The sequence below is a fragment of the Peromyscus leucopus genome, chromosome 4, assembly GCF_004664715.2.
Source record: "Peromyscus leucopus breed LL Stock chromosome 4, UCI_PerLeu_2.1, whole genome shotgun sequence".
Lineage (NCBI taxonomy): Eukaryota > Metazoa > Chordata > Mammalia > Rodentia > Cricetidae > Peromyscus > Peromyscus leucopus.
The window spans coordinates 126,615,223-126,637,701 of NC_051066.1; the positions used below are offsets into that span (position 1 = coordinate 126,615,223).

Here is a 22,479-nt window from a genome sequence, read left to right on the forward strand (position 1 = left end):
CAGGCTGCACACGGTACTGTCAACAGACGGGTCTCTCAGGGTGGTGGTAGGATCGGGTGGCAGGGCAGCTAAGACCTGAACATCAATCTACGAGCTCTAGTCCTCCATATGAGTGTTGTGGGAGATTTATACACTGTATGAAGATGTGTTGCTGTGATTGGTGTAATAAAAAGCTGAACAGCCAATAGATAGGCAGGAGAGAATAGGCGGGACTTCCGGGCAGAGAGAGAGAAACTGGAAGGAGGAATCTAAGTGTGCAATGTAGGCAGCAGACTTGGAGCAAGTCAGATGTGCCGTACTAAGAAGACATAACCAAGCCACGTGGTAGAATGTAAATTAAAAAAAATATGGGTTAATTAAGTTATAAGAGCTAGTTGGGGAAAAGCCTAAGCTAAAGCCAAGCTTCCATAATGAATAAGTCTCTGGGCCGTTATTTGTGGGCTGGAGGTCCAAAGGCAGTCCCACAGGAAAGTCCTTATGTATGAGGAAACCGAGACACATGAAAGCTAAGCCATATGTCCCTCAAAGCTATTCAACCATATTAACTGGGGCAGGATGTAAATCCAAGCCTGACTTAGATAGCTCTTCTCTTAAACCCCAGGATCACAATAACTTCTTTTCTTTCTAATATAAAGTTTCCCCAAAACCATGATTTCCCCCATCAGCCACGTGAATGTTATTCTATCCCTTGAATTAGTTTGCTTTTAAAAATGTATTTGTTTTAAAGGGACCAGGCTGAGAGGACAGCTCGGATACAGCCTGTGCTCAGCATATGTGAGGCCCTGAGTTCCATCCCCAGCCCAGGAGATGGGGAGGGAAGCGAGTGTGGTGACATTTTATTTGTGCTGAAATGTGATGATATTTTATTTCTATGTTAATAAATAAAGTTTGCCTGGAGATCAGAGGACATAGCAAGCCATTTTAAGTAAACACAAAAGTCAGGCAGCGGTAGCACACGCCCTTAATCTGATCTCTTGGCAGGCAGGGTCTCTGTGTGTTCAAGGGCCATACTAGGAAACACAGCCAAGCGTGGTGACACACGCCTTTAATCACAATACCAATCACAGAGACCTGGAGGTCTGTACAGACAGGCAGTGACAAGGAAGTGAGGTAGCTGGGCTAAGAGCCAATGAGAGGGCAGAACAACAAGGCAATAAAGGCACAGGTTAGACTGGAAGTATCTCACTTTGGAAGCTGTGGCCTGCTGAGGTAAAGTTAGCTGGTGGCTATTCCTATTTCCCTGATCTCTAGGACTTTCACCCCTATATTTGGCTCCATGTTTTTTATTTAGTTAGATCGTTTAGAAATTCGTCTTCAAGGGAGCCAGAGGCTGACTTGTTCAAAAGGAAGTAAGGGACTGGAGAGATGGCTCAGCAGTTAAAAGGGCACACTGCTCTTGCAGAGAACCCAAGTTCAGGTCCTACTACCTGCACGGGACAGCTTACAACAGCCTGTGACCCCAGTTCTGGGGGGATCCGAAGCTCTTGACTCTCTGGGCACCTCCACTTATGTGCACATACATACACAGAGATACACACAATATGCATAATTTAAAAATTAACCTTTTTGAAAACGGGGAAAGTAGCAAAAGAATGGATGAAAGTCCACTAACTTGGAGGTGAAATGAAGCCTTTTCCTTTGTATGAACAGAATGGAGAAGAGGTCTTAGGGGAGGAGAAGAACACCATATTCAACACCTTCTGCCCCTGGTGTTGCCCCAGTCATGTCCAGGTCAAATCCACATCCCTGACCAAAGCCAGAAGTCTGCCGGCCAAAAATACACCACTGCAGGATAGAAGTAACCAGTCAGACCTGAGAAAGACTCTCCTCATTAACGCCTGATTTCCCTTTGGCCCACCTCTTGTCTCCGGAAAAGAAGTTCTCTCCCGGGCACAAAGCTCAGCTCACACCCTAGAGCAGGCAAGTGCCAAAGCAGTAAGCACTCTGAAGGCTCCCACAGGCTCCAGGCCCAGTGAGCTGGTAGAATCCCAGTGTGCAAGCCAGCAAAAACAGCTGGGCCGGGCAGGACACTTCGCCCTGGCCTGCAGACATGTTTACTGCTCCAAAGCCACACAGGGAGTTCTTTTCCTGGTGAGACATGAAAATGAATGTAGCTATTAACTTCCTTAAAACATTCACTTTCCCTGTGATAATAAACAAACAAAAAAATAAGCAAGCTACGGGGCATTTCTCAGGTTCTGTTCCGGGTTTGCATGGCTCCCGGGCCACCTAGTGGATTTCCTGCACTCACTCTGCACAAGCCCATGTGGCAAAACAGAGAAGCCGAGTGAGTTCCCACAGAAAATTCCAGACTAGACACAAGCTGGGAGTCATTCTCTTTTTGAGGCTTTCCTGTGAGTCCACAGAACACTGCAGTTTGACACTTAGAGAATGATCTCTGGGAAAGATTCATTCTGGCCGACATGGTCACCAGGAGCCACAGGCAGAGTGCTTTCCCTACCTCTTTGAGCAGCTTGGTGAAGCATTTGACTGTGAGAAGGAGAGGCAGTTCTGTGACCCTGTCATGCTGGCAAGGGTTCAAAACCAGCTTTCTTGGGAAAACAGGCTCGCAGCATGTGCCAGTGCTCACAGTGTGAATCTTGCCTCTCTGGCCTATCTCAAACCTCCAATATGACTCCCTAAACAAGGTGTTGAAAGCTAAGCATGGAACTCAATAGCATGGGAATTCAAGCAAACTTGCCTTGCTGCAGAAAGCAGCCCTCGAAACAGCCTGTGCCCTCCGACCTCCCTGAGGATGTCTTTAAAATTAACTTAAACTAAGATTTGTATTTTTCCTCCTTTTTTTGTTGTTTTTGGGTTTTGTTTGTTTGTTTGTTCGAGACAGGGTTTCTCTGTGTAGTTTTGGTGCCTATCCTGGATCTCGCTCTATAGACCAGGCTGGCCTCGAACTCACAGAGATCCACCTGGCTCTGCCTCCCGAGTGCTGGGATTAAAGGCATGCACTACCACCACCTGGCCTGTATTTTTCCTTCATAAGAAACTGTCAATCACATCATACTTTCTATTTAATATCTGGGAGGTGGGGAAGAGCAACTGCATGCCTCTTTTTATTCCAGCCATGTCAACTCCTTTTCCTGGCCACATGCCTTCTCACCCTGGCTTTCAGATAACTGTGAGTTCTATAGACTCTGAGAGGTTGGACCCACTGCACTTTGGGACATAGGTTCAAGGGCAGAGAGCACACTAACATGGTTCCCTTGGGTAGTCCTGTCACTTTGGTCAAGCAGCTCATTCCTGCTGGAAACTTCACCAGGTCTGGTACCCTTTCTGTAGGCTCCAGCCTTCCTTGCAATTCCACAAAAGCATCTCCACTGGCACCTGTGGGGAACACTCCAACAACTTCACACAAAACAATGAAATCATTCACTTCACCGACTACAGAGCCAGATCTCTTCTCTCCAGGCGTCTCGGAGGAAGCTCAACTGGCTTAGTTGGTGTGAAATGTCTCCTCGCCAAACCACGGCAGTGCCAGGCAGAGACCTCTGTTCTAAAAGAGCCAACTGACAAGGCCCACTTCTGCCCTGACACTTTGAGCTCCATTCTTCCTGACTGGCAAGCAGCTCTGTCACTCAATCTGACCTTTGCCCTCCCCAACCTCCCATTTCTTCTCCAGCTAGCTCTCTGTCTTTATGATGTCTCCCACTAATTCTGCTCATCTCCAACTGGCCTGAGTGCTTGCTTCTCCTTCTTCCAGGTAATCTGAAAGACAGTCAGTGAGCAGGACACTTTAGGCACACAGGATGCTAACTGAGGGGCGTGGCCGGTATGTTAATGACTTCTCTCATTGCTCTGGTCAAATATCTGAAACTCAAGGATGGAAGAGGTGGCTTTGTCTTACAGTTCAAGGAGGACAGTCCTAGCAGGAGGGCACAAGGCGGGAGCGAGAGGAAGTGAGAGGTACAGTGCATCTGCTGTCGGGAAGCAGAGAGAGAGAATGTGGTGTGCAGCTCCCATTCTCTCTATATCCAATCTGGCCCCACAGCCTATGGAATGTGTCTCCTACACTTACGGTGGGTCTTCCCACTTTGATTAACCTACTCTACAAACTCCCTTACAGACAAGCCCAGAGGTTTGTCTGCTAGGCAATCCTGGAGCCTGTCAAGTTGACAACCAATACTAAGCTCCACGGGCAGGCCGTCCCTGGGCTGCAGAATTGCCCTGTGAAAGGCAACAGACACCAGAAGAAGAATTTTCTCTGCCTTGCAGAGGCCAAATTGAGCACAAACCAAATAATGGCTTTCCCAGCTGTATGAAATTCCCAGCTCCAGAAGCTCTCTGGGAGTCCGGGCTGTAACCTTGAATAGTGACCTGAGGTCATCCACAGCGGGGGTGGAGAGACCACAGGGTACAAGCAACCAGAGAAGAGCAACAGGCTAGAGACTGGACACAAAAGAGATGATAAGCGACTTCAGGAGGACAGAGGGCTGGGTGGCAGAACCCTCACAGTCTGCCCTCACCTTCCCAAGGCTGCACCCTAAGCATGGCATGCTGCATCCACTACACAAGAAGAAGGCAAGAGCAAGGGAGGGTAAAAAAAAAAAAATGTCCCTGGAGAGGGACAGAGGATGCAGTGTGGGAGGGGGAACAGTTTCACATTTCTAGATAAGCAAGAGGTCTGTCTGAACCACAAGTCTGCTGTCCTAAAGGGGACCCTCCTGGCGGGGCCACAGGAAGCCACAGCTGCATACGGCAAAACTGCCAGTCAGGTTAATTCATAAGCTATAGTCTATAGAGCTGCAGAAAAAGGAAGAAAAACACAGAACAGGAACAAGGAAGTTCTCCACCGCAGGCTTCTCAGGCAGGGGCAGAGGCCATGCCCCTCCCCTTGGAAACTGAGTCCCTCTGCTCTCCCCCAGCAGAAGCTTTTCCATCTCCTGCAAGCTGGCCACCCCCAACTGCTCTTGCACAGCAGAAGGGAACTCACAGCGTGGAGACCCAGCTGCAAGGGAGGTGTTTGCTTCAGTGTGCTCTTCACACTGAACCTTGGTCAGGCTTGCCCCAGAGAAACCTCAAAGAGGCTGCATCAAAGAGCTTTCCTGAGACATAAATAAACCTTCTTAGCAGTCCAAAGATCCTTCCACCTAAAGCATAAACTTCTGAGACCCTCAGTATGCCCAAAAGAATGACAAAAAAAAAAATACAGCAGTAGTCATATATAAGAAGATTTAAAAAAAAAAAAAAAAATCTTCCAGCTTCAATGTAAGAAGCCAAGGTCTTAAGGAAAGGTTTGAAATCAGTATATTAAGACTGGAGAGTTGGCTCAGAGGTTAGGATTGCATACTGCTCTTGCAGAGGAACAAGCTTCCATTCCCAGTATCCACATAGCAGCTCACAACTAACTGTAACTCCAGCTCCAGGGGATTCAATGCCTTCATGACTTCCATGGACTCATATACACATGATGTAGATACATACACTTACACACACACACACACACACACACACACACTTAAAATAAATAAACCATCACATGTGGCACACTCAGCACTCAACTTCATTGGAGAAAAGTATGATTCCACTTTGCAGATGAGAAAACTGAAAATCAGAGGTGTGATGTGTCCTGGGTCACACACAGCTGGGGAAATGAGAGCATGGAGCAGGCCCACTGAAGACCCTGGCACAAGATTATCTGTACAGACCCCTTGAAAGTTTGTCTTCCTCTGCCTCTCAACCCAAGCCTTCCCAGAACCTCCCCAGCTGATGTCCAAGGAGTGACTTCCAGTTTCCTATCACTTCAACCCAAAGAGACCAGCCCCTTCTGGTCAAACTGGAAGACACTCTGGGTCAAGACAGAAATAGGCTCTTAGGGAGGTGGCTCCAGCTGAAGATTCCATCTCCACCCTGACTTCAGTATGTGCTATATGCCAGCCCTGTCACCTGGATAAGGGGAGCCACACACACACACAGTCCAGACCCCATTCTGCACTTCCCTGTGGCTCTCTACAGTAATGCCCAATGCCCAGCCCAGCATGCCAGGAGGACACCCTCCCCTCGATGCTCACTGAGGCCTTGGAGGCAGGCAGGCAGCATCCTAATGGCCTCATTGCAACTGTGGACCCTGCTGCCTCCTAGGAGTGTGTCCCACTCACTACAATGGCCCAGGATAGAACCACAGGCATCAGCACCATGAAAACTATGGCACAGGCCCTGGTGCTGGACCACTGGACCCTGCTCCCTGCACTATTTTACAATGCTAGTTATGCCCCACCTTCCTATCCCACAACTAGCATTGAAGAGTACTGGTGTCATCCAATGCCTCCTCTCAGAGATCAAGCCAGAACTGAAGGATGGGCCCCAGTGCTACAAGGGAGGCCATTAACGCAGAGGGGGAGGCTATGGGAGAAAGAAGGGGACCAATAAGATGGAGAAGGGCACGGGGAGGGTGATGGGGGCCAATGAATAGGGACAAAGCCTAGCAATACACATCTAAGAAAATGCCATAATGAAACCCGTTATTCTGTACACTAAAAAGAAAAACTGACCTTAGGGTTTGTCATCTGGGCTCTCGTTCAAAGTCAGACCTCTGCAGTGAGCCAAAGAGAAAAATGTGTTGCTTCAATAATTCTGGTGACTCTCCTGTGGTCATGCTTGTGGACTGCAGGGCCTCAGTCAGTTCCCTGACTTATGCCCTCCCCATCCTAGAAATCTGGGCTGAAACTCTCAAGCACACGGGGAGGACCCCACCAGCCAGGCAAGCAGAGTCCCAAAGCCTCATCAGTCCTACCACAAAAGCACTGGGGCTTCTCCACATGTACCCCGAGTCTCTGCAATGCCCACCTGAGGTGTTTAGGGTTGTCATATGAGAGGCACCCAGGGGGTGGGAAGGGGCACTGACTGCCCAAGTGCCATCTGGCCTCCTGCCTCAGGAAGGACCAGATTATCCGTGCCCTGCCTGATGGTTTCCGCCAACCACTGTCCACAAATGTAAAGGGGAGCATGGCCTATTGCTTCCCTATGGTCCCAAGCCTACTTGCTGGGAGGCGGGCACAGGACCTCCAAGCTGGACTCCAACTCCAGGTGCCCTCTGGCAGAGTGTGCCAGGGAACTGGCTCCATCTGTCTCCCTTCTCACAGCTCTGAGTTTATGGCCACATACAAAAGACCACGTGAAGTGGGTTATTACAGGCCAGGGTGCAGAATACATGCTCCTGAAGGGCACAGGTGTGTCTACCCACAGGCAAAGGCTAATAAGTCACTCAGGGTGTGTCTTCTCACAAGATGGTGGCACAGACCACACAAAGCATAAAGCAATTTGAACCCATGCTGTGGGGGTTGATTTTAAAAGTATGTGTGTGGGAGTGTGTGCATGTGTCCGTCTGCCTCCACACGTGGCACACTGTGGTGACTCTTGTGAGTTTCCAGGATGGTGGTGTTATTCAGGGCTTAACCCCACATTACTTGGTAAAGGAGTTGCTAGTTCACCGAACCTGATTCCTCAGAAATACACTTGTTGAGAGAACTCATTAGACCCAGTGGTAAGAGGCCCTGGGCACCTGAAGAAGGCACCAACACATCAGTGTCCATCCCTGACAAACTAAATCCCAGACCAGATGCTGACTTGGCTCATTCTGACAGGCTTCATCCCAGGATCCACCAAGCCTCAGAAACATCTGCTGACGTGGCCCTTAGCACTTGATGTGGGTTCATGGCATTGAACTTGCTGATGCAGGGTCAAGCTGTGGCTCCCCACCCACACCAGGCATTTGTCCGATAAACAAGAAACATCTCTCTGAGTCTGCCTCCTTATCTGTAGGGTTGGGTCAAAAACTATGTCAGGAAAAAATAAAACTGATCAACATTATTTAGGGAGCTAGACAGAAGAACTAATAATCCACAAGGAACAAAAACAATAACTTAAAATACAGATTTGAGTTACACAGCATTTGCATGGATGGGTCAAAATCCAGCAAGCTGATTCATTGCCAGTAAAATTCATATCGAAAGAGAAAAATAAGCACGTCCTGTCTATCCTCTGGTTGATGAGGATACATGCATGTTGGAGAGCTTGGGAGGAGAGCACTCAACAGGTTTGGGTGACTGTGGCATCCCCCAAGAGACTCATGTGTTTGAACACTTGTTTCTCAGCAACTGGTCCTGTTTAGAAACATTGGAAGGCGGAGCCTTGCCGGAGTAACTGGGTCACTTGGGAGCAGGTCCTAAGGGTTATAGTCTGGCCCTCCTTCCTTCCTGAGCTCTCTCTGCCTCTTGACTTCCACACAATGGGACTGTCTCATGTTCCAGCCACCACAGAACAGCCCACTGCTATTCCTCCACCAGCACGACAGACTGTATGCCCTCAAACTGTGAGCCAAGAGGAAGCCCCTCCTCCCCTCCTTTACTTCTTGTCATATATTTGGTAGTGATGAAAAATAAATGGCTAATGCAGTTCTGATGCCCACAACTCACTTTGAAAGGCACCAGAAAACAGGATGGATACCCAGACAAGGGGTAGAGATACCACACCACAAAACAACTGCAAAATCTAGGTAGTTAGTAGATGGCTGCACTGCTTCAAGTTTTTCATAACCAAATGTCGAAAATAATCAAAATTAGCACTATTATTCTTATCTAGTCAAATCACAGCCTTTAAAGCAGTTCTGTCATGTGTTTTAGACGATACTCACTGGTCAGCTGTTGATCATAACCATAGCTAGCGATCATTGGTATTCTTTGCTCAGCTCAGCATCCTTGGGCCGACCCTGTAAAGTCATTGTCACTGCACTGACCACCCCATTTTACCAAGAGGGAAGTGGTGCCCCGGGAGACCACACAGCCTTGCCAAACCATCAGCCAGGAGGCTATTTTGAACCAGCGAGGACCAGACGTAAAAACATGACAAAGGCCATTGGTGCCATTCAGGGAGATTCTATCTACAGGTCACCTGAGACTCCCAGGTCCTGTTTATAGGCAGCTGTCCGAGCCACCTGTAAGCTTCCTGGAACCAGAAAAGATGTATCAGCATCACCATTGCCTATAACAACTACCCTCCTGTTTTCTTTGCAGTAGTGGATATTTAGTTCAGGACCCAGCTCCACCATTTAGCTGTATCTGCAACCCTTGTGTTTTCTTAGTGTATTGTTTTGGGGTGACATGTGTGTGTGTGTGTGTGTGTGTGTGTGTGTGTGTGTGTGTGTGTGTGTGTTGAGACAGAGGCTTTCCAGGTAATACAGGCTGGTCTCACACTTACCATCTTAAAGCTTCCTGTCCTGTGTGTTAGGATAATAGGTGTGCACCACCATCCCTAGCCATGGTCAGGGGTATAGTGTAGCTCAGTGGGAGGGCACCTGCCTGGCATAACCAATGTCCTGAATTTGATCCCTAGCAGAACACCAAAATGTATTAAAAAAAAAAAAAAAAAAAAAAAAAAAAGCGAGTAAGAATCTGGAGCTTGACCTTTGAGTCCACCAGGCTTGTGACTATCCTAAGTCATCCTGAGTGCCACCCCACACGGCATCACATGAAAGGAAATCACATTATTTCAGAGGGCATGTGGTAAGTACGTGTCTGTCTGTCTGTCTACTGGCATAACAATCAGCAGCAATTCAAACACCTGAAATGACCAGGAAAGGGTTAACTAGGCACCTCCACACACTCGCTGCAGTTACAGAGTATGTATAACACTTTGCCCTAACGGCAGGCACAGCCATCCTGTTCTAAGCCCTCAGAGACCAACCGAAGCACTTTGGACAAATTCTGCATGTCTATAGAGGGGCAGCTTAGTAAACACTTCACTTGTGCTCAGAAATTCGTCTGTCTAGCAGGGAGCTGCTTCATTCCCATCAACCTCAAGTCTCTCTTGACTTTAATGAGCTGGCTGCAATCCTGAGCATTCCATGTGGTTTACTTTTAACTTCCAACCACAAATCTCAGCAGCTCACAGACTGCCAAATACTGCTGCATCCGGCCACAGGTCATTCCTAGTGACCTGCCTATCAGCAGTTCTGAGCATACCTGGGATGGAGTGGGGAGCAGGGGGGCGGGGGGGGGGAGAGCACCAGTTCTTCAGGCAACATCAGGGCAGGACTCCAGCTGTTTAGTTAGTGCCTCTGGCCTGCCACACATGGTGTTCATCTTCTAATGAATGACAGTACCCAAGCAGCTGCGTCAGCCCCTTTTAGAAGGATGTATGTGGACATGCAAACAGAGGTGGACCCAAAGTCCTTAAGAAGCTGCAGAACTAGCCAATTCCAACAAGCAGCATTCCCAAGATCACCTGTACAGAAGCCAACTAGGAATCTCCCCATCCAGTCTGGTAGATTCCAGGCTGCTGGCAGTTAAGATGTTCTTGGTCTGTGGGTCACATGGAGGCTGAAGCCAGATATCAAAGAAACCAACAAAGGTCCTGAGCTCAGCCCAGCAAGGGAGAAAGGGTCAAAGTATGTCACAGCCCTCTAGCTATGAAGGCTACAATATGCCTGAGGGCTGGTAGGATGGGTAGATGAAGGGGTGAGTGGGCCAGGAGCACCACCAGGGGCTACAGAAGATTGTCACCTCGGGACTGGAGAGTTGGCTCACGGTTAAGAGGTGGCCCATAACCACCTCTGGCTCCCGGGGATCCAGTGTCTTCTTTTGGACTCTGCGGGAACCTGCACTCTCATGCACATACCCACACGCATACATACATGCTGTAGGATGTCTTTCTGTACGCTGTGAATACGTGCTATTTTGATTGGTTGATAAATAAAGCCATTTGTCCTATGGCAGGGCAGGATGGAGCCAGGCAGGAAAATCCAACAGAGGTAGTGAAACGAGAAAGGAAGAGGCGGAGGAAACACCATCCCATCATCCAGGGAGCAGCATGTAATGGCACACAGGTAAAGCCACAGAACACATGGTGACATATAGATTAATAGAAACGGGCTGAGTTTAGTTATAAGAGCTAGCTAGCAAGAAGCTTGAGCCATAGGCCATGGCCATACAGTTGGTAATTGATATAAGCCTCTGTATGTTTATTTGGGTCTGAGTGGCTGTGGGGTCAGGCGAGACCAGAAAAAAAATCTTCTGGCTACATATACATAATTTAAAAATAATCAAAATACCTATTTTTAAGTCACCTTGCTTTCTATGAAAGGCAGCCTGAGCACTGTATGCCAGGATTGATTTTGGCCTGGAATAAAACTAGAATTCCAGAAGCAAATGGAAAATGAGTGTCCAGTTGCCCCCAAGTTACCTCAGCGTCCACAAGTAACTGCTATGCTCAGAACCCTAGCCTGAAACTGTTTCTTTGAACACTCGTTCTATGTCCCTGTCATTCCCAGGTCCCAACTACCATGCCATCTCCCTGCCCCCAGGACACTGTGCTCTCGCTCATCAGTTGACTCTCAGCTTCATCTCAGAGAGACCTTCCCTCACTATTCAGCCTGAATATTCTGTCATGCTTTGGTTGTTATAGCAACATACTCTAACCAGTAGTATCTGATATAAAGGCACGAAACAAGTAGTTGCTAGATGACTGATTGGATAGGCAAAGCCTGAAGCTACCTGGAAGAGAAAAATCATACTCAGAAGACCTGATGAAGAGAAGACACAGAACACATAGTGGGCCAGAGGCATCACTGTAAAGGTAAATTGTGTCTTTAGCCAAAAGGATTTTTTTTTTCCAGTGCTAGGGATAGAACCTGAGGTATCATATCTGCTCGGCAAGCATGCTCACTGAGTTACACCTATCCTCAGCTAATGACACATCAATGAAGAAGCAATATCCTCCCTGCTGGACCACAGCATCTGTGAGCAAAAGACAACCCAGAGGCAACAGCTTCAGATAGCCAGTCATCTGAGTACCCATCTAAATCACCATCAGTCTAGGGCCAGACTTCCTGGAACGCTCCCTACTTCATCTAAAACCTTGGTGCTTCATCACACTCTTGCCCAGACAAGTGATATCAAAGCATATCAGCCTTTTAAAACGTTTTTTAAAAACTTGTGTTATTATCATCCCACCCACCACCCCCATCATGACGTATATAAAGAACGACCAGTAACTGGCATTGATGATAGAGTAGTTCTTTGCTTCATGTTTAGACCATTACAAGATAACAACGGAGGGAAGGATAGTGGAGGAATCCTGGAGCTAAACTGAGTCAAATCAAGATCTGCTACTATGTTGACTGACCTTGGGCAGGCCCATTAATCTCTTTGAATTTTACATCAATGATAAGAGATACCGGTAGTGAGTGCTCCAAGGGTGTGGTGAGGTCCACATCCAGACTCTGGTAGCTCATAGCTCCCGTGAAAGAGTTTGCCTTGTCTGTCTGAGTAACTTCAGCCCAGGGTTCTGTTGGACAAATATTCTGTATGCTCTGATACCTGCCACAGCCTGCCTTGTCCACATTTCCTTTTCCAGGGATAACAGAATATCTCCAAAGCTGAAACATCACCCAATGCTTAGGTAATCCCATGTCCTGAGCCAGACATGGCAGCAGAATTGAGCCAATGCCTCCCCAGTCCCTACCATCGCTACAAGAATCTTCAGACATCAGGTATCACCAAGCAAATACAGAGCCAGAGTCCTTCCAGACTGGGAGGGAACCTTTTGTGTTAACGGTCAAAGCAGGGGTCATGCACTTTCCCCAAAACCAAATTGCAGAAAGGTCCAGGTCCCCCCCCCTTGGGTGACACACAGTACCTGTAAGTGATCCTCACTTCAGTCCCAGGCTCATCTCTCTCCCAAATCAAAGCTACGGTCTCAGGGGACTTCTGCACATGCTGATCCAGGCAGTTGACTATGCAAAGAAAAGTTAACAGATGTTATTCTGGATGCTTTAGAAGAGGGTGGAGTAGGATTTGATCTGCTGTGGCTTGTTACTCCTGCAGAGCAGGCTCTCCTCCCACAGAAAGGGTGCTTGCCACTACTGCAAAAAAACGGACACAGTCACTATACAAACATGATCTGTTCTTCAAGGTGACCTTGCAGTCACATCATTCCACACCGGCTGCATGGGGCATCACCACCCAAGACTCTTTGCATAATAGGTGCTAAGCTGGACATGCCTTTCAAGAAAGTGCTGCTCCCCTCCCCCCTCTGCTGCCCAAGCTCAGCTCACATGACTTGCTGGAAACACACACACACACACACACACACACACACACACACACACACACACAGGCACAAGGTCAGTGGGTTGGTTTACGGAAAACCTGAGGATTTGTGGGCTCAGTTCTGCTGACATCCTCTTCACTGATTTTAAAGGTGAGCCTAACCCGTGCTGGTTCCCACAGTGGCCCCTTCTACCCAACCACGTTTCCCCCAGTGGCCTCCAATCTTCAGAGGTGGACTGTGGCAAGTGTCACATAACTTTTTCCGAGAGAACACTGGGGCTGAAGTTACCTAGACAAGACAAACCTACTCACAGAAGCTAAGAGCCACTTGGGATTGCAACAATAACAGTCAGAGTCTGGCTGTGGACAGCGCTCTTGAGGATCCACTACCAGTACTTCTCATCACTGATGGGAAATGTACAGAGATTGAGCAGCCTGCCCAAGGTCGTACAGTAATAGATCGGGGTTTGACTCAGACTAGCTCCAGGGTCCCTCACACTGCCCTCCACTATCTCCCGTAATGGCTCAAATGGGCAGCCAAGAGCTGCTTTATGCAGCAGATGGAAGAAAGCTGAGGCCAACCTGTGGCAAAGGAGAGCGAGGAAGAGGTGTGATTCCACAGACAGATGAAACTTGGAACTGTGGAGAGCAGTGAAGAGCAGGCAGAGGAGAATAGGTAGCTCCTGCCAGGGGTGGAAAACCAAGGCTGTTGGGGAAGAAACTCACAAGCTGGCTTCACAGACATCAGCTGAACGTGCCCCCAGGCTGAGTCTCGCTCACCAGTGTGATGCTTGTGTGTGTGTGTGTGTGTGTGTGTGTGTGTGTGTGTGTGTGTGTGTGTTGTGTGTGTGTGTGCCTCTGTGTGTACACGGATACCCAAATACCAAGAGTTTTCATCCTATAATCATGGTTTCATGGCTTCTAAGCAGCCAGCAAAGAGGTCACCTTTTGGTACAGGGCCATGTCCTCAGCTGCCTGGCCATGAAGGTGACTCTGAGCTGGTCCTGACAAGTTGGGAAGGATCACCTGAGAGTCAGTGCTACAGAAAGTCCTGAAGGAGCATCAAGACAGGACTGGTTAAGAGTGGAGTGTCTGGGCTGCTCTGGACACCTGGGAGCTAGTGATAAATGTAAGTCCTTCACCCACCTAGCTGTGTTGGGAAGCCACAGGAGACATGTCCCATATTCTCACCAGAGAATCTCTACTCTAACCCACCCTGACTTGTGTCATCCTGAAGAGTGGTCTGGTCATATGCAACAGGAAGCAGCCTTACAGGGGTCCTGGTGTCCTAGTGGACCTGCCCAAACCCCAGTCACGGAGCTGCAGGAGGGGGCTCAGACCCCACAGAACATCGCCTGCCCCCACAACAGTCAAGGCACCGGCATCCTTGTGCTGCAGGGAGTGACTGAACTGAGACCCCTGCCCTGCAAAGCCCAGCAAGGTTTCCTGCCTGTTTTATGCCAAGAAGGAAGGCAGGCTGAGTCAGGGGATGAAGAAGGCCGGGCACAGGTGGAAAGCGTCAGGGTACAGCTGGGTGGTCCCGTGGATCGCTTCCTGGAGCTGACAGATGGCAGAAATCTAGGCAGCTCAGAGTAGATAGATCCCCAAATCCAGTGTCCCCAGAGGCCTCCCACACTGAGAAGATGCTAGACCACTGGCTGCCAAGGCCCCCAAAGACATTCCCCTCCCTGGTGGACAAGCAGAGTCCAAAGAGCTCCCCCTGCTCCAGGGTCTTTGCACTTGTTTCCCTGCCTGACCTGCCACCCCTCCTATTCGTGCTGCAGATCTTGGTCTACATTTCTCTCACTGCGAGTGTCCCTGTCTGTGAACCGCATGCTTCTCACCCTTGAGTGGGATCAGACTCCCCGAAGAGCTTGTTAGCACGCAGGAGCCGAGGCCCTGTTGAAGCACACCAGCCCCTAGCAGAGCCTGTGCGTTTCAAGCAGGCAGTCCTGCTGCAGCCTGTCTTGGTAGATGCCTGTGTGTTTACATGGACACCCACTGGATGTAGCTTCCAGATTCCATGGGGATTCCGTTTCTTTCTTCCTAGTTGGGCGGAAGGTCCTCATTAGCCCTGTGCAACACCTGGCCATGCCTTACTGGCTGGTAGCCTGGAGCTGCCTGAAAAAATCCTTAAATCTGGCCCTTGGCCAGCCACCCACTAACTACAGACAATGTCCTTGTCATTTACATCAAGTCTCAGCTTTTTAATCCACAGGGTGGTGTAGCAACCCCTGACTCTGGACGAGTCTAAGAATTAGTTGCCCCCACGTGTGTCATAAGATTGCGTTGGAGGATGTCACAGTGTTCCCAAAGAACATGCCAACAGAATAATCCCATTCCTTAGAGCCCCCACAGTGTGGGGCCTGAGAACCATGGCCCTGAAATGCCATGTTCCTGATGGTTTTTAGCACATATTTATGATTCCTTCTGCTACCTCAGTTACAGGGAAGGAAAGACGGGAGGGAGGGGTAGGGAGAAAAGGAAAGAAGCAAAGAGGAAAAAATGGGAGAGAAGAAGATAAAGGGGAGAGAGGAAGTGAAAGGAGGAGAGAGAAGTGAGGTAAGAGGGGGAACGGGAACTTGGGAAGGGAGGAGAGGAGCTGGAGAAAGGAAGCAAGACATGGAAGATTTACCAAATCTCTACATTTAAAAAAGTAACAATCCGAAGAACTGGGCAGTGAGACAAGAAAATTCCACCTTCAAGCATTTACAGGAAGAACTGGGCCAGGGCCCAGCACAACTGAACGCGGAGCTCAAGCCCCACCTCCTACTTTGAGCCTTCCAAGTCCCCAGCACATAGTGAGTCTCTGTCCTCCCACCTCTCAGTGGCCCACACCATGTAACACTTCCTGATTCTGCCCAGGAGTTCCCATTCGGGGGCATGATGATCCTCCCCACACCATCTGGGTCACAAGGGCCATAAGGTTCCTTTCTCATGGGGACTGGTTGAGAGCCACAGTTCTCCCCCAGCCCTGTGGAAATCTTGAGGACGCTGCCCCAATACAGATTTACTTGTTTACTGTGTTAAATAAAAATTACAGGAGACCACTGTGGTCTAAGCTCTAGCAACAAACCATACTAAAAATCAAAACGGAGTTGTTCATACTGAAGTTCGCATCACCAAGCTGAAACAGGACTGCTTTATTAGACCTTTGGAGAAATCAGGATGGGAGACACAAAAATTGGAGCACCTTTTCAGTGTGCCTGGTGGTGAAGTCCCCCCACCTAATGCTTATACAGAAAAGGAAAGCCAACAGAGCGTAGGTGAGCTGTCCATTATTTTCATATTGTCCTATCTCCCTGTCCCTGCCTTTCGAGGAAAGTGTCTGAAAGAGCCAATCAGTTTTCTGATCTCTATTGTGCCTTTCTCAGCCCTTCCTGTCTATAAAAGCCAGCTTTCAATAGTTGATATATTTCATGAGACTAAGTGTTGTCCATCTGAGAATGTTAACATCGTTGTAATTCCCACCTTCCAATCATGGATTTGTAATCTGTTTGTTTCAGCTCAGGTGCTATGACAACAGGCATTTTCCACTGGTTCTGAGGTTGGGCCTTTGTGTCTCCATCTGTAAAACAGGACGCCAACCATTCCACAGTTGCACCATTAAGAATGGGATATGGCCCCTGAGAGCAGGGTGCCTGCTCAGCCGTGGGCTCCATTTCAGTCACTGTAGCACACAGCCCAGCCCAGATCCTAACACAGTCTCTGAGCAGTTAATGCTTGTTAATGAATCAGAGATTTTTTAGTTTTACTAACAACACAAAAAATTACAGGACTGTTGTTACTTCCTTTAGCAAGATGACAGACAATAATGTGGGTTTCAAACTCCCACCCCTCCCCCTTCAGGACTAGGAATGGAATGCAGAGTTCCCTACATGCTAAGTAAGTGTTCAACTACTAGGCCACACCCCTAATCCAAAAGCTCTGATTGGTTGTTTAAATATATCCCCCTCACACCCCTCTCAAATTTAAGTGAACCCAGAACACAAAGCCTCAATCGCCATGAAAAGAAACTGGGGTTGGTAACCACACTGCGGATTCACAATGGCTTTCTTTAAATAGCGGACTTCCCTGGCACATTCTGAGAACTTTCGTCCTGAAAGTTCTATTTGCCAACTTTCCAGAAGCAACTGCTATTTAAAGCAAGTGATGCTTCTGACAAGTGAGAAGAATTCAGATTCTTCCAGAAGCTCCACTTTACAAGATTGGAGCTGCATTTCCATTTGGAGTTCTTTTAAAAACAAGCTTTGCCTGCATTGCATCATCTCAGCATCGACTGATCTCTGAGTCACTGCCATCGAGGAAAGAGCATCAGCACCATGACTTCTAGCTGTGCGGTGCTCCCAAAGCATCAAGAGGGTAGTTCTCAGTGGCGAGTGGTGCCTAGCCTGTCTGAGAACCTGAGCTCCATTCCCAGCATAGAAGAAGAAGAACACACACACACACACACACACACACACACACACACACACACACACACGAAGTTTCAGTATTCAATGGTTAGTTAAAAATAGTTTAGTTAAGCCAGGCATGGTGGTAACTTTATCTCAGTACTTAGGAGGCAGAGGCAGGTGGATCTCTGTGAATTCCAGGTCAGTTTGATCTACATACGACACCTTGTCTCCAAAAAGTTCGTGTACATACTCTTGCTAGAGTAAGAATGCATACGTTGAAATAAATCAGACTCAAGGTCTGGGATTTATAAAATAGGACTAAGATGTGTGTGGTGAAAGCAACATATACACCATGACCCCCTGGTTTTAGATTTGCATTTTCCTGGCATCCTGAGTATATATATATACACAAAGCAAAAATAATTGTGGAGCCCTACAGAAAACAGAGCCAAATGACCAAGGCCAGAAAAATCTTTTTATATTGTGGCTTTCTGAAGACCCTACTGCAAAGTATGTTTCATAAAGCATTAGAGGCAAGTCAAGGAAGGGCCTGGAGACTGTACCTCCCCCTACTCCCCCCCAAGCCAAGGGGCTTCCAATATAACAGCTCACTGTCACAGCTTGGGGACACAGAGTGTGGTTCCTTGAGAGCCATTTAGGTACCTCCTACTTCCCATCCACCCCAGACTATGGGACTCAAACATGTGGGGTCTACTTCAGGTGGGCACAGTACTCAGCAGCATTCCTGAAGGACAAACTCAGGGTCACTACTTCCACCAAATGTTTCATTAATGATTAACAGCAGCTAGTGGTTAGGGCTGCAATGTGCTAAAGGACAGTATCAAGAGCTTTACAAGCTTCATCTCACTTAATCCTAACAAGAGCCCCAGCCAGGTGTGCTGAGAACCACATCTGGTAGGGAAGAAGGGCAAACAAGAACCCTCCCCACCTCAAACGGGCTGCTCACAAGAAGCTTTAATTTCTGCACAATTCTCTTGACCCTCTGGACACAGAACTTTCCATGAACCTAGCCATTACACTGTGAAAAGCCTTATGTGGTTTGGGGAACAAGTTTCAATTGAGCCCAGCCTGAAATTTCACTTATCACAACTGTTTGAGTCCATTCTCTGAAACTGTGATGAAATAACAGAGGATGACTACCTCTACAAAGAAAAACAATGATTTGTATTGTAGTTCAAAGGCCTGCATCTGGTGGCTTTTTTTTTATTTTATTTTATTTTATTTTTTTTTTTTTTTTTTTTTTTTTTTTTTTTTGCCTAGGGAGTCCTAAGACAATGCAGAGCATCACATGGTATAAGACATCCGTTATCTCTTCTGGCCTCTCCCTCTTATAAAACATCACGCTCTGACCTAATGTCTCTGCCCTGATAACCTCTCCTAATCCTAGTTATCTCCCTCATAATACCTGACGAAGGCACTTTACTTGGGGAGTTTAGGAGATGAACCATATTCTAAGCAGAGCTCCAACTCAGGCCCTCAAACTAGAAGTGAGAACTAGGCAGAAGAGTCTCGCTTGAGATGTCAGGGAAGGACCCGGGGGGCCCTGTCCAGAGTCCTGACCTAGGACCACAGAGGGTAATAAAACAGTCTGTATCCTGGGCAGGGTTAAATTGAAAGTATGTAACAATGGTAACTACAACAGTGTTCCAGGACATACTATCTTTAGTTCACATAGAAGGAAACATGGGAAGCACAGCACAGTAAGAACCGAGGAGACCTCAATGTAGTGCAAAAGGCGCAGCTGAAGCCACCAAACTATGCTGTACCAAGCACCTGCACCTGGAAGATGCCCAGCTACCAGGTTTCTAAACCTAAGGGTCTAGAGTGGGCCCCAGAATTTGCATTTCTAAAAGCTCCCGGAGAAGGCTGCTGGCCCAGGACCATGCTTTGAGAAGCATTAGTCTGGAGATCCCTGAAAGGACAAGAGTGTCCCTCACACTTTTTGGAACAAGCTGGCATTATCACAAGAGACAAACAGATCTGGCGCAAACAGTTCAACCACTTCACAACTTCCTGGGTGGCTCCCAGGGCAGCGGCAGTGTGTCCCCTTTTCACACCATGACCTCTGGGGTTTGCAGACACTGGGAAAGGACAAAGACACTGCTGACAGTTACGCGGAGAAGCTGCTTTCCTGCAGGTCAGCTTGCTCAAGTTCAGCTTCTGGCTCACACAGCTCTAAAGGTGGAAGAACGGAGGCCAAAGAATTCCTTGAAGACCACACCCAAGCCTCGCCATAAGGTTGATACCACTCCTTATCAGCTGCAAGCTTGGGTGTACCAGTGGCCTTGGCCTCTTAAGCCTGGGGAGGTTTCCAAAGAAGCCGCACACTTTCTGCCCTCTGCCTTCAGCAAACATTTTTACTCACTTCAAAGGCACATTCCATCAATTCTACAGACCCAAGAACTTCTTCCCCCAAGTTGGAGATTTTGCTGACTCAACTCTAAGGGCAACATTTATCTAGTAAGAGACTCATTTAGATTAAACTTGTCAAGTAATATACAATATGGGGAAAAAATGACTGGTCCAAAGTTTCTTTAAAGTGTTGTGCTTGAAGAAAAAAAAGACAATACCTATAATATCTGAATATAGTAAATTAGAATTGATACAACTTATTGATTACCAGTAAGTCTGGACAAGATTCTGTATCTCTCAGCACTGTGCTGGCACAGCCAGCTTAACAGATGATTATTACTTCCCTAACCATAAATGGGGAGATTGAGAAGCACCAAAGTTAATTCAAGTGAATGCAGCAGACACCAGATTCCTCCACTAACTGGTCCTTGAAGAAAGCATCACCTTGCCAGGGGGATCAGTTCCTTTCTTATGCATCTCTGACCCATCCAATCCTCACTCCCACCCCACTGGAAGGCAGCAGTCCCTGAATCCCTGCTGTGTGACAGAGGCTCAGCCCCTCTGTCCAGCCCCTCCTTCAGTTCTTGGACTTCTCAGTGCCTCAGTGGTCCTCCAGCCTTAGCAGCACCGAATTCAGGCTCATCAGAAAATAGACAGCTGGTGACTGGTGTGTCCCTTTTGGAGAATGAGGAGGAGGCTACATGGCCCAAGCTGGCCTTGAGCTCTGCCCAGCTCTTTCTGACTCAACCTCCACAGTGCTGGGGTTACCTGCCTTTGACACTGTAGACGTTTGCCTTTGGGGTGCAGTTCTGAGACCCAGAACTTCCTGCCCACACACCCCCGAGAAAGGAGATAACCGGTTCCCTCCCAGCGGCTGGTGCTTTTTCCTTCCTGCACCCACCAGGGCTCTGTTTACACTGCAGGGCTTGTCCCCAGGGTAGCCGCGAACGCTAGCACCCTAGCACTGTCGCTGACGGTAACAACCTACACACTGCGTTTATCCCGCTGACCTGGGGGCCCCTGAGCAGAAAAGTCTCGACTCTTGGAGCATGCGCTCTCTCCACCTAGGCCTATCTGGGGTCGTAAGCTGTGTGCCCACCGCGCTGGGGACTCCCGAGGTTAAAGTCTGAAGAAAGTGCCCCCAGAATCTGAGCTAGGGTAGGCCACTCTGACCTCAAATTGACTATCCTCAAGTTTCCCGCTTGAGCCAGCGCTGCAGGTTTGCGCGCGTAGCTGGTGCTCCGCCAGCTACAGTCTCTGGACCGGGTGGGATTCAGGACAGGGGGACGTGGCATAAGGATCAGAGTAGGTGGTGAAGCATACTGGAGAAAGGGGACAAGGCCTGGGGACAGCTGCTACTGACAAGGGGCCTCCCGAATCTCGGCAGGACTGAGTTGGTCCCCAGCAACCCACTCACCAGATACATTCAACTGGCCTCCCAGGAACCAGCCGATCTTGCCCGTCCTAAAGTCGCAGTCCCAGACAGTGTGGTAGGGGGTGTCCCAAACTAGTGTGTCACGGGCCAGTGGCCCCCAGAAGGCAGCTGGCTCCTGGGCCGCCTGAGCGCTCAACGCAGGGTATGAGCCCGGCTGCGCTGCCTGGGGAACGCTGCCTAGGAGCCGAGTGGCTGTCGATAGGGACACACTCAGCAACCACCCCGATTGTCCGGAACGCCCGTGCAGGCTACGCAGCAGTCGCCCCACACCGCTGCCCAGGCTGCGCGCCGCCATCTCGCCCGACGCCCCACGCGGGTGCAGGAGCCTGAGCGCCCCTAAGAGTCTCCACCGCCCCGCCCCGGCTCCGCCCCCTCGGCCACCACCCACTACTCCCCGGCTTCACTGAAGCAGCTTCCTTGAGCCTGCCCCGGCCCCACCTCTTCTCCCCGCCTGGAGAGGGGTGCGAGCAGTGTGGGGGTGGAGGGTGGGGTGGGGGTAGGGGCGGGATTGCTGTGCACCCAGTGTCAGGCTAGCCTGCGCTCTGGGCTTCAGGTTCCTGTGTTTCTGCGATCGCTTTTTGCAACCAGACAACTTTCCCCGCTCACCACAGCAGCTGCAAGTACGTGGGCTGCCCAGGCTCCGGACCTGGGATGTGGGCAGCGCTCTGAGAAAGGAAGGATCAGATTGGGAAAGCGACTAATGGGTCATGAGAGCGAAGAGCACAGATGGTGTGGATGAACAGTCAGTCGGTTCTGCATTCCAGAGCCTGAAGTTAAATCTTTCCTCCCTAGGCGACCTCCTGAGAACGAATCCCTCTCCCAATGGTGCTGGCCTGTACCACCACTCCACTCACACATAACTGACCTCTGGAGGACTGAAAGGCTGATAAACAAGCCTGGGGGCCTTCAAGCCCGAAAGAAGGTGCTATGAAGGCCAGAGTCCAGGGACCGTATTTATGTTACCCAGCTGCGGACCCCTGTCCTGGCAGGTATCGATCGCTTCTTTCCCTGGGAACCTTCGCTGATTTGAGATGATGGGAAGCTATGTTGAAGAATAAAATCAATGTTCTCAGAACGTCTAGCCTGATTGACACTATGCACCATCATATCCGTCATGGAGAGGAAGGTTTTGTTATTGAAGAATCAAGAATAGAAAGAAATATGTCTCTACCAAGTACTTAAGAAGTGGTATCAGCCGGGCGGTGGTGGCGCACGC

At 48.9% G+C, this 22,479-nt stretch overlaps 1 protein-coding gene across 1 annotated transcript in view; it reads right to left on the reverse strand.

Annotated features, from left to right (window-relative positions):
• Acss1 (acyl-CoA synthetase short chain family member 1) overlaps nucleotides 1–21,558 on the reverse strand; it is a 49,940-nt gene extending 28,382 nt beyond the window's left edge. The window contains 2 exon segments of the mRNA XM_028893411.1: nucleotides 12,646–12,742; nucleotides 21,246–21,558. Coding sequence (XP_028749244.1) covers nucleotides 12,646–12,742; nucleotides 21,246–21,558 — 410 coding nt within the window.
• Nucleotides 21,559–22,479: the final 921 nt, after the last annotated feature.